Below are 13,261 nucleotides of genomic sequence, written 5' to 3' on the forward strand. Positions count from 1 at the left end.
TCTCTAAAAAGCAAACTGCCTTGCTAATATTGCGAGAAAGCAATATGCTAATCAAAATCATTTAATCAATCAGTGTGAATTGCATTTTGGCAAACAATCGCTTTTGTGAATTGCTCCTAATCGGAGCCAATTCTACCAAAGCAAGCAGCAACAGGGAAGTATCACTTAGACGCTCAGCAGGTTATAAAACCCCTCAACCCCTCCCTGCAAATTATACACACAAACAGGGCCATATTACACCCGCTTAGTTAGAATGTGTGTAATTCCCTGTGGAGGGACTTCAGGACGTATTTAAACCAGGTTTAAACTGAGCTCTCACCTTCATCATTGCACGTTCATTTGGCCAACTTAAGGGGAGAGGCCTCATTTTTCAATTAACCAATAGACTCATTCATGCTTCGCTGCTCTTTCATTGCACTCATCAGCTCAGCCCCCCTCCTTCCCCTCTCTCTCTCTCTCTCTCTCGCGCCCGGTATGAGAGCGAGGCAGCGGCAGTGGTTGAGGGTGAGTAGATAGAGAAGCTATTGTAGTTCTGTACCGATGGATGCAGGAGAAGGCGATGCTCCTGTGGTGACTTGACTTGTTCACCATATATTCATTGATTGACTGACTTTTGTTCCATTCTATATTCTATTTCTCCTCTTTGAAGCCTCCATCTGCATTATACATTACTAGGAATACATAGAATACAACACATTTATAATTCATGTCATATTCAGAACTTACGTATACTGTAAGGGAAAAACATGTCAATTCCTAATCCCCCCCCCATTTTAAACACCTGCAGTGACTTTAACTAAGGAGGCAGACTGCTCGAGTGTTGCTGCAGGGCTGGCTGTGTTTCTTCTTTCGGCTGACCCAGTTGGGAGGCTCATTGACTATGCAACTAAGACACAGACGGAAGAGAAACTTGGCAACACATGACTTGATAATCATCACGGTACTTTAATATTCAAGAGAGAGAGCCAGAGCGAGTGATAACATTAGGGAGAAGGCAACAAAACATGGGAGGCACTGAGGTTGAGGTTCGAGGTTTAGGCAGGAACAGGGACAGAAGGGGAATAAGGAAGGAGAGAGACAAAGATGGAGAGAAAACAGTGCAATGGTGGAGAGCAAGGAACGCAGTAAAACATGAAGGGATAAGACTTCTATTCCCAGCAGATATTTTCAGAAGCTCAGCGCGTGTTTCTAATTCCCTTTGCCTCTGTTAGACTTCTTCTCTGTAGCTACAGATTAAACATGAATAAAGAGTTTGCAAAAGAAGATGGTGAGGAGGAGAAAGAGAAGAATAAGACTGAAAAGAGGGAGTCTGGTGGTTACCATGGCGACGAGAGGGGAGAGATTCCAGAGTGGTCTCAGCCATTACGCAGTGTGTTGGGAAGATGGACTATGCAGCACTTAGGCTTATTGCAGTGTGGGCTGGAAATGAACAGATATCTAATATAGGCGAGATGGGGCTTGCAACCAAAATGGTGGATGGTGAGCACAGTCCTAATAAAGAGAGGCTGTAGAATACAGAGGTTTTACAGCAAAATGATGTGCTGAGAGACGCCAGGCAGGCTGACGGAAAAAATGACATTAATCCTATTTGAGAAACTGGACGGACATCTAGTGAGTAAAATCCAGACACACATACTCAGTGACTTTCACACAGAGGGTGCACAGACAACGCATGTATGTGCACAGAAACTTAATTAGAGCTAGATTCCTCCTCCCCCTCTACAGCCAAGTGCAACCACTCTATTTCTACAAAGCCAAGACAAACAGCTGTTGTCTTTGGCCGAGCAGCGGGCTCACATGTAATGATCAGGCACAGCAGCTAAAGATAGGACAGTGGACAACTAATAGACTCAATTTCAAGCTTGTCCCTGTAAAAACCCACAATTAATGACAGATGGTTCCTTGAGGAGTAGAGGATTAATTTGTGTGCAATTTCTCCAGCAATGGCAGTAGACTGCTTAATAAATAATTCAAGATAAGTATATCTTTGATAAGAAAACCAGAAATATCCATGAAAGTATGCGGATTAACATCAATTTGCAATAAGAGATTAGTTCATATTTACCAGAGGTGTGGTTCTGATATTACTAGGGAGTGTATCTCCAGGTGATTGGAGCAAATCGGTTGGGTGATGGGATGATTGCTGTGAGAACATGCACAGTGAAAGAATCATCTTCAGCTTGTGCTGAGTTACAGAATCCACAGACAAGCCCAGCACAAGACCATAAAAGAAACATCACAGAGTCCAGAACGCTGCAGCCAATGGCTGTGGTTCAGGAGGAAAGATGTTAGGGACACACAAACTTGGTGGTTTGTGATTAAAAGGCTGAAACACCCGTTAACATCAAGTGTTTTGGGCTTGCAATCAATGATAAGGGCCGAACTTGAGGGTACGCTGAGGCTAAAGGTAAAACTGACTGGCTACTGGCTTGTATGGCAGTACTATGAAAGCTATGTGGCCCGCTCAGTAGATCAGACATCATAACCTCTATGCCAATCTGACTGACAAGGAGAGCGGGGCAGAGCACTGTCTTTCTGTTCTTGTTGATGCATTCAGTGTCAATTTTCTTTTTTCTTTTTTTTCAGGTCTTGCAATTTCATTACCAGCACTAGGCTATGCCATTAAATACTTAGGCAGATGACGCATTAGCATCATCGACCGTGACGCAACCAAGCTGTGTTCTGCGTGAGGCCAAATAAACACAGACAGCACTCATCAGGACATTATTCTAAAGTTTGCTTTCCTGCGAGGTACTGTAAATATTACACTTGGACTTGAACGCCGTTACGTGTGGAGAAAAGAAACAAACCTGACAACTGAGAATATGTCCTGCAAATAGCATTAAAAAAAGTAAAATTAAAGGAAAACAAAGATCCACTGATACAAACATAATTTGACAAGCTGTTTATGGTACAACTTGGTCCATTAAGGACTATCTAGCTACACTAAGGAGGAGTTATTGACATGCAGCAATAAGCTTTGCTTACTGTCAGACAATAAAACCATATTATTTACAGTAGAATTCCATTAAGCTTATAGACTTGTGGTTTCCCCAATCACATTTTATTGCTATAAAACATGGCAACGTGCAGTTAGAAGCGAGGGAAAAGACTGGCCATGAGCTGAGATATTTGTTTATGAGTATCTTTGTCTCAAAGAGTGAAACAAACTGTTAGATATAAAAAAAACAATTGTGGAGACAGAGGAAAGTAAATGGGCAAGCAGAGCTCATGCTACATGGAAGACTGTGAGGAATGACTGAGGGAGTAAATACAGGAAAAAGACTGTCGGTTTCAACATGGATATAATTCCAAATTACCACCTGAGGAAGAACAGATAGCGATAACGTCCTGAGACGATACACAGCCTGTTCTCTGATTATGTACAATGTGTGGTTGTTACTTGTTCCCTGCTGATCATCGTGGTCCATTTCTAACTGCAAACTTATCAAGTCAAAGCACAACAGTGGTCAAACTAACTACACAAAGTGGCACGCCCGCTTCTGTGACATCTGCCTGGTGTTCCACAAGTTCAGTCGCACGGAAAAGCTATTTGAAACTTCAAATGGTTTGTGCTGACAGCAGGTAAGAGTCTGTCCTTTCACACAAACCAGAAGAAAGATTTAAAGTGAAAATGGATAGGGCGAATTTTAATTTAAATCTTTAAAGAAGACATATTATGCTCATATTCAGGTTTATAATTTTTATTTGGGTTATTACTTTACAAAAGGTTTCTCCTCTGATGTTCTTACTCATCTGTCCATAGCTGCAGCTTCTTTTTTTTTACTAAGTTTTACTGTGGGCATTAGTCGCAAATAGTTTTTAATTGTTTGTTGTCTTATTATCATATTCTCAATCTTATGTGAAGCACTGAATTGCACTAATCTGCATGAAAGGTGCTAAATAAATAAAGTTTGATTGATTGAATGATGCCTTTGTTGGAGGGTGTGCACGACTGGGTTGGCGTCAATTTTGCGAATGTCGACGTGATATCATGATGTTCTGTGAGAGAAAGGAGCTGACGATTTTTTACATGCACACAAAAATACCTTTATAAGACATCAGAGAAAAAAATGGGAAAAGCATAATACATCATTATTCAATCTTATATACTGACATATTTATATATTTACTTTGGTCGGCATGGAAGATACCCATAATGCCGCTCTTCCCATCCTGCTGATTTTAGGCTTTGTGTTAATCTAATCAGTAACCAGATGTAACAGGTCTATCTCCAGTGGAGTGGGATTCCAATGGCACAGAGAGGTTCAAGAAGCGATGTGTGCCATGAGGAAATTGTCAAAGTGCTTCAAAGGAAGCAGAGAATAGAATATAACAGAGTGGGATGAAGGGAAGCAGAAAATGGCCAGGGTGTTGCTTTATCTGTCGATTGAGGAAAAGTGTGCTACGACTCATCTATGTGCATATCCTGTGTAAAAGAAAAGCTATCTGTGGGAGTCCCCCTCCCCCACCCTCCCAACAATGAATTCGCACTGTGCTCTGCATATCTCCCGTGATCTCCAGGGCAGTATTACCTGTCAGCACAGCAGGGGGCCGCTCTCCTTCCCCATGAGACACGGGTCATTGCGGTTGGTCTCGCCAGTGTCATGTGAGGTGGTTGACAAGTAATTATGGCTTTGTACACGTTTCTCATGGTGCTCAACATGCTTGATATCCCTCATCCTGTCTCCTTGGTAACAATATCCCCGCAAGATTTAAGATTGCATTACTCTCTTAGCTTCGTTGATGTATGAGCATGTCAAAGACTTGAGCATATGACTGCAAGTTGTGTTAAAACTACCGATATGAATAATTTAGAAATACTTGCAGCTCCCGACAACGGCATCATTCAAGGTCAGAACGTATACAAGCCAGTTTTGTTTCTAGTGATGAGTGATAAAGGAACAACGCCCCACTTCCCTCCCAGTAGAGTTAACAAACAGCCTCTTTCTTCCTTTATCTTTCAGTTTTATCTCGTCACGCAATGTGGTCTTAGGCCTCCTGAGTCGCCTGACGTTGCTCCATCGAGCCACATCCCCGCATTCGTAATATCTCAAAAAGACTGACAGACCCCTGTCAGGTAATTAGCCTAATTAGTCACTGGCTTGTATTTCCTTCCCTCCCCACTCATCAGGCTCGCTTTTTTCCCCCTGCGTGGGCTTGAAGCGTTAAATCATTAATATCATCCCGCCACGGGTCATAAAGCATTCCACGTCACCGCGATAAAGGTTCCTGTCCTGGCCTGGCAAGGGCGAGACGATAACCTACCTGGCTTTTAATGTAGTCATCTGAGGAGGATGCAATGAGTTCAGTGCACAGTGCTACCTTTGCTGTGCAGATTTTTGCTCCTGTTCCCTTGAACCAGCAACAGGAGCGACTGAATGATCTTATCATATTTTAAATTATTGCCATAAATTACTGACATGAGAGCAATGAGTCACAAATCTGAGACGGAGCTTATGTGCCTCATTGCATAAGTCATTTGACATTTGTGTTAAATGTTTCACATCCACATTTTTTTGCAGGAAAGAAAAGAATAAAGCAATAACAATGTTTTTCTAAAACCAAAAGAGAAGTTGTGTTACCTTCATAGACGGCTTTAAATCCCTGCCCGCTGACTGCGTAGTCAGACAGCAGCCACAGTGTGAGCCTGGAGCCTGTGCTCACAATGGGTGAAGGCAGCTGGAATCCTGTTAACCTGAGAACAAATGGACAGAAGGAAAATAATGATCAGTCAGGACAGAAAAAAGGTCCAATCAACAGCTGAGTTGGTCGCAAGGTCAGGTACGAAGTACGCTCGCTTCCATCAAGCCAGCTGTTCCCTCAGGCATTCAGGGATAACGCTATGTGTAACAAGGCTCTGAATCATCCACAAATTATTGAAATGCCAGGACCTCGACAGAGTTCTCTCCCTCAGTGAAGAAAGAGGAACTGCAATCTTATATCCACAGAATGAATTACAAACACTGTGGGAAGGAAGCGACAGATGAACAAACAACAAACATAAAACTGTCAGACTCTGAGTCAACAGACATTTCTAATAACCAACCAGTAGTTTTCAGATGTGGAATCAGCTATGAACAGGACATATTTGCTATTTGTAGCTGTGGTGTTGACTTTGCAACTTCAGTGCTCCATTTTCTTTTCATTTCAAAATCTTATCATTAGTCCAACACAGCTTCTTGTAAATAAATATTTCAGTCGCACTACAGTATGTTAATGATATGATATACAATACCTGCTGTTTTCAGTTTTTAAAAATATTGAAAATGAATACTTTAAAATGTATTACTAGCTTTTACATGGCCAAACATGTGTTTGGAAAGGGAATGTAATTTTTACCTCTGTCAAGGACGTTAGGTTTCCGTCTGTGTTTGTTTGATTGGTTTTTCTGATTCATATAGGTAAAAGCAGACAGACTCACTTAGTTTAGAGACGCTTTACAAAACACTGTAACAAGTTAACAGCCTCTGAGGGATTATTAACAAGTGTACCAAAATGAAGATATATACCTTTGAGTAATGAGTTTTGTATTATTAGCTTTTAACAGCAGGTTTCATATGTTGCCAGATTCTTCTGTGCATAGATATGAATGTGTATCTCGATTTACAGATTCGAATAAAATGCTGGTCACTTCACTTTCGTCCTTGAATGTACCCTTCCCAAGTGTCACTTCAATTTTCTGCTACCACCTGTGTTCTCTCAATCCCTGTGTATACCCCCCCCCCCACACACACACCCTTTCATCTCTTAGTGTTAAGAGAGGCCACTGTGTTTCACTTATTCACATTAAGTATCACATTGGAGGTGGGGGAGAAAAACACCAGTGTGGGAAAGATGAATTGGATGAAAAGGAGAAGAGGACTTTAATATATGCACGATTTCACTCTCTCTGTCAGATTGTCACGGTGGGATATCAGCTAAACGATGGAACACATGTTCATGCAAATAGCCCCTTCCCTGACCGCAAATTGAGTTGGAAGGCAGCCATCTTGGTTCAGCAATGCACTGCAGGGAAGGCAGGGTTGATAAAGGGTGTGCTGGAGGGGCTGAATAAGGGGGGGGTGGGGTTCTACAAACTAGATCCCTACTAGTTTGTAGAACCCTTGCCGCATCCAAATCATGATCATCTGTCAAAAACCAGATACGAGCCCAGTTGGGTGAGAACAAAATGGATATCTCCAGACAACACTAAGGAACAGGCCTCACATGTGCGAGGAGATTAAATTTTGTCATGTGATACAGACTGTGGCGAGCTCTGCAGCCGGCGTTGTGAAGAGAGAGGGAAAAAAAAGCAGACTGGGGGATTGCCCGCTATCAAGAAAAAGATGCGAGATATGATTGCAGCTGAGCGACACAAAAGAGTGGATATGCAGCACAGGTGTTTCAAGTGAGTGGTAAACTGATATTGGGAGGAGGAGAGCGAATGACAGACAGGAAGAGAGAGAGCGAGAGTTAAGAAAAAAAAACACAGTTATTGGAAATCATCAGGTGGTTGTAGTCTTGGGAAAGCTGAGTAATCTCAGATACAAGCGCCTCTAAGGAGAAGAAAAGGTGTGTGTGTGTGTGTGTGTGTGTGTGTGTGTGTGTGTGTGTGTGTGTGTGCATGGCTGCAAACACACTGATGAGTATATGGTGTATGTGTGTTAGTGTTTGCAAAAGAGCATGTGTCTGCACGTGTGTGTGTGTGTGTATAGAGAGGGAGCAAAGGTCTATTAAGAGGGCTTTCCACCTGACTGGCCTCAGCATCATCTCAACGAAGACCCTCTGCTTCCAATTATCCAACCACTGCCCATGGGAACAAGAGAGGGGGTGAGACAGACAGGTGGGGGAGGGCAGAGTATATTTGAAGAAAGATGGCTGCATGGGAACGGACTGGAGATATTGTAATGAGGAGAGATGGCAGCGGTGAAGAGCAGGTGGAGGGAGGGTGGAGTATGGAAAGCAGGGAGGTGAGGGAGACGTGTATAAACTCCAACCATGAGGCTATTCTGAGTGAGGATGAGTCATGGTGAGAAACTCCTTCATTAGGCTTCAAAGCTACTCAGGGATTCATGCTCATGACGTCACACACACACACACACACACACACACTCATTTCATTTGAACATTTTCAAGCATGTGTGTTTGTGACAGCTCCACCCCTGCCCCTCGAATGTGTTTTCCGCCGGTCATTCATCCTTTAAGCTCAGTTCAGTGTGTGTATGAATGTGTGTGTGTGGGTGTGTGCATGTGTGTGTGTGTACTTGGGGTGGAGGATAAGCACAGTGCTGATACAGCCGATTTTCCCACAGAAGGAGGGATGGAGATGCGGGGAAAAAAAGATATAGCAGCAATATTTTGATGGCTGAGGAGAGGGGAGACATTAGCCCATAAATGATGGGTGCTAAGCGAGAGACAGGGAGGGAGAGGGAGTTGAAGTGCAGAGCGAGGAACAATGTGTGTAGGATCTGTGTATTTGTTTAAGAGTGTGTATGTGTGTGTGTGTGTGTGTGTGTGTGTGTTTGTGTGTGTGTGTTTGTCTCTCTTTCTTTATGAGACCCTACTCAGCTATAACTTGTCAGCGGTCAAGACAGGAGCCTGACACGTGGTTGAGCTCCAGCATATTTGTTCCTATAACACACACACACACAGAAACAAACACAAACATGTGACACATCTGATCACACCCATAAATGGTTCCTGTTCCAGCATTTCAAGTTTTTGGCAAAATTTGTTTTAAAACGACTAAAACATAATAAATATCAAACTGTTTCTAGGCTCTTTGTGTGTGTGAGTCATCACTGGCTATCCCCCACCAGTAGAAAAAAAAAAGCTGACCATGTAGCCTAGCAGAGGTCAAGATGGCACTCCATTCCCACACACACATGATTTAATTCCTCCAGTTAATAGGAAGAGTTTCACAAGCAATTAGACTGTATCTCTATCAGCCTTCTTATCCGTTCTCTTCGGGTAAGCTGTAATGTACCACATCACTTCTCTGGAGGCTGTGATCTCGCCTTGATAGAGTTTCATAGTTAGCCTTCAGCGTTCTCCATTTCAGTTAGAACTCGTGGTTTTAAATCCGAATGCCTGCAGTCATGTCAGCAGTAATCAGAGGGTTTTAGTACTTTTGCTTGAGTACGGGGATTGCAACATCTAAAATGTTCACCCTTGTAAAAGTGGATGATAAAACATGCCTCTTTTTTAGTCTGTATGAATGGATTTCTGCTTGTTTTGGATTCATCACATTACATTGTCCAGCAAGGACACAGCTCCACCACCACAGGTGAAACTAGCTCGAGGGGGCAACTGTTTGTAACTCTCATACGCAGCCCTTCACGGAACCCACACGCCATCAATAATTCAAACAAGACAGGCATCCTCCTGAATGAAACGGGCTAACCACCCGGCCTTCCTCCTGAAACGAGGTGCGATGTGGCATGCGAGCGCTTGTTAATATTCAGACGTGTGCGACATCACAAGGTATTTGCGCATCAGGGTTGAACAGCGAGGGTGGGAGAGTCTCTCTCAGATGTTTCTGACACTGAATGCTGATGCTGAGATAATCAACCGCAGTCAGCGCCAACTGAGAGACAAACCGCAGTGAAGTCATTAACAAACCAGGGTCTCTGGAGGAGGAGAGGGTGAGGAGGTGGGGGAGGGGGGAGGGCAGCTGACATAAGCGGAAGGAGCCAACAAAGTGAGGGGGGACGGAGAGGGGAGTGGGAGAGAAGTTGGTGAAAAAAAGTGAAAACTTAAATGGCAGAATGATTTAACAGCTATCAATGGATCAGTCAATCATTCTTTGTTTATACAGCACTTTTCATAAGAACAAAATGAGACACAAAGCTTCAATCAACCCACTGAAGTACACACAAAGACAAACAAACATGCACGCACACACGCACTGATGCAGACAGACCAATAGCAAGTACTTAATAGAGCACAAAGAAAAAATTGACAGAAGCATTGGGGGTTCCCAGGCATATAACCTCTGTCGGTCTTTAAATATGTTACTACCCACCAGTCAGCTTGTACCAAAGAAGCCCCATGGACAAGAAACAAAAGCAACCCCCGTCTCCCACCTGTTCAACCACCGAACATACCAATGAGGAGACAATAGAGGCAGAGTTTAGAATATACTTAAATACAAATCTAATTTAATTTACTATTATAATAAATTGGATAGAACAGAAGTAAATAGAAAGATATATATAATAGAAATAAATAATTAAATCCTAAGAGAAAAGAGATCAAAAAAATAAGGAAAATATTCTGAAAATAATAAAGTGATGTGATTTAAAAAAATATATATGTATATAAATAGACAAATATACATTTACACAATGAACATTTCAAACATGAACGTCGGGTGAAAGAGAAATGTAAAGAAGTGATCATTTACAGAGGCACAACAGTGATTGAATGTATCACTCTGCAGATGTGTTCACGTCCGGGCAGTGAAAATACACAGGGCGGCAACACAGGACTGATTAGTTGTCATTTGCTGTTCAGAACGACTCAAGTCATCAGCAGTTCAACTCAATGATGTGTGCATATGAATGAGTGGAGGAGTTATAGAGCACTGTACCAGCGTCTTTACGACTGATAAGTGCTCTGTACTCTTGAATTGCATCTATTCCTTCAATCTAATTCTACCAAAGGGTTGGTATATGCAGTTTAGTCTGACACACTCACACACACATGCACACACACACACACACACAGATTTACTTCCCCTGGAGTGCCCACCGGTCAGCAAGTGAGTGAGTGATGTGACTGCTTTATCTCCAGGCTATCTGCACTCCATTAACAGTGCATTACATTGTCCTGATGCTATCTGCATCTGCCCACCAACATAGACACCTGTGAGGCAAGACAGTGGGCTGCACTCTCCCGCTCGTTATACATTACTCACAGCACAATCGGCAGATAAAGGAAAATGGAAAAGGCCGTGCATGATTTCTACAACTTTGTAAAACGTTGCTTGTTTTGTAAATACATGTACACAAATGCACATGAGACGTGAAATAAAGGAATAGTGCTCACAGATATGCATTTAAGGAAACAATACATAAAATAAAATTGATGATTACAAGCACTGGTGTAGAAAACTTGACTGAATCATGGCTCAGTAGAGGAGAAAAAGAATTGCATCCTCTGTTCATTTGTTGCCCGTGTAGAGGAATAAGTCAATTACACTTACAGCAAACAAATCAAGGCTGACAAATGAAACAAGGTGACGTTCACGCGTCCACTGTGTTTTACTCTGCTCCGCACAAATCGCTTTGCAATAATCCTCAGGCAGAAAAGAATTAGCGGTGAAAAAAAAAAACAGACTAATTCAATGTCGTGCCACTCTCGCCCTTAGGAGAGTTACAAAGCTAAGTGGTAGCCATGAGATGCTATTGTTTACTCGCCAGTGCCAGAGTGCAGGACTGTGTGTGTGTGTGTGTGTGCGTGTGTGTGTGTGCATGAGTGGATAAAGCAATTATGACAACTGAGGATGAAGGAAATGATGACGGAGAAAATTAGGAGGGACATAACAGACCCAATTACAAGAGAACAGATGTAAAAGGTAAATAAATCCTGAGCACAAACACTATAAAGCTATATATCTGGTTATATATATACTGTATGGAAGGTTATAAATATATATCTATTTTGATTTGATCAAGCACTCTTAAGTCTATTATCTGATTCTATAATCTACAATTTCATACATTGAGCACAGAACATAGACTGTAAACAAGGATGGGCAATGCATCTCCACTAACTCCCACTGCAAAATATATGATAGCTGCCATTTTACGCCAATGATGTCATTCATTTAGTTTTTAGTTTGGCCCATATCCCATCTGCTAACATGGAGGAGTCACGGTTAAGGCAATCAAGCTGCTTTGACCTCACTTTTTGGAAGCTGTCATCTTGTCCAGCTTTACATACAGTCTAGGGGCATGGTCACATTTACGTCACTGAGGTTGAACTCCATTCAAAGCCACGCTGCAATTTGCCTCGCCGCAGGAAGCAACCATTACATTTTCCACCTCGCCCCCGCAAAGATTGCAAAGAGGCGGAGGTTCTTCACTGAAACATTTGCGTACGTGTGACCGGCCCGGTCGGTTCAGACTCATCTATTTGAAAATGATTCTACAGTTTTTCTCTAAATAAAACACAAAGCTCAACGAAGACCAAATAATGCTTTGATGAGTCAGCGTTTCTCTCAGGTTTAACAGACAGAGCTGGCTAAGTGCAGTGATGCAGAGAAATGGGAATGTAAGTGATGGCAAACACACAAAAACCACTAATGTACACAATCATGGCTGCTCTTCTCAGAAATCTCCTGGATTAAAAAAAATATGATGCAGCTACTTGCAGCTTAGCGCAGCACACTCGAGCCTTACATTAGTTCACTGTATGTTTCTCCTTCTGTCTTTGATTCATCGTCTGTCTCTGACCTCGTCTTCAGTGTCGTATCCGCACAAAACCATGTGGACTCCTGTTTGTTTACTCTTGTTGTGCAGGGCTGCTTTTCATCAGCCTGGCAGACAGACTCTGCTTCATCCATTCATTCAGCCTGATACTGCACTACTGTTATTTTATGAGCACGTCTTCTTACCCCCCCCACTAATCAATAATGGGTGGTGCACCAATCTCCCACCAGTGCCATGTTCTGTCGACATAGTAGCTGCAGAGATGGTTACTAGGATCAGTAAATGTTTTATCAGAGTCAACCTTCTGCAAACCTCAACCACACTTATTTTTGATGCCATTTTTCTGTAGCTACTACTCCACATGTGTAATGTTTAATTACAGTTTGATGAGTATTCTACTGTCTGTTTGGGGATTAGGGTTTCAACATGATAGTCCCGCCATGCCCATAGAGATATGGTTTTCTGACTTTTGGGCACAAAGACTAGCCTGGTAATGAACTTAAGACAAACCTCGTTGACCATCATTCAGTGCCCAAGTTCACACCACACTACATCCTGCTCCACTCAAACCCCATGAGCATTATGGCTTTTTTCTGTCCCAACCTGACCCGAGCTGCACTTGTTCTGTGTCACCCTGTCCCCTTATGGTTATTGCTTGATTTCCCCAATTACAGACATGCTGTGTAAAAACATCTAGGGGGCACCCCACCACGACATACACCTTCACCCACCTTCAGCTCTGATTGGCTGAAGGTGGTTGAAGTTGCTGCAGGCTGGAAATCTAATCAGCAAACTTCTCTAATCGTGTCTTTGAAGAGGTCGCACATAAAGATTGGCGACCACTG

General features: G+C 42.6%; 1 protein-coding gene across 1 annotated transcript in view; it reads right to left on the minus strand.

The window, feature by feature from the left end:
• Nucleotides 1-13,261, minus strand: part of csmd2 (CUB and Sushi multiple domains 2) — a 235,903-nt gene that overhangs the window by 192,099 nt on the left and 30,543 nt on the right. Inside the window, exon 3 of the mRNA XM_020090893.2 lies at nucleotides 5,586-5,698. Coding sequence (XP_019946452.2) covers nucleotides 5,586-5,698 — 113 coding nt within the window. The remainder of the gene's footprint in view (nucleotides 1-5,585; nucleotides 5,699-13,261) is intronic.

The sequence above is a fragment of the Paralichthys olivaceus genome, chromosome 20 (assembly GCF_024713975.1).
Source record: "Paralichthys olivaceus isolate ysfri-2021 chromosome 20, ASM2471397v2, whole genome shotgun sequence".
NCBI classification, from domain to species: domain Eukaryota; kingdom Metazoa; phylum Chordata; class Actinopteri; order Pleuronectiformes; family Paralichthyidae; genus Paralichthys; species Paralichthys olivaceus.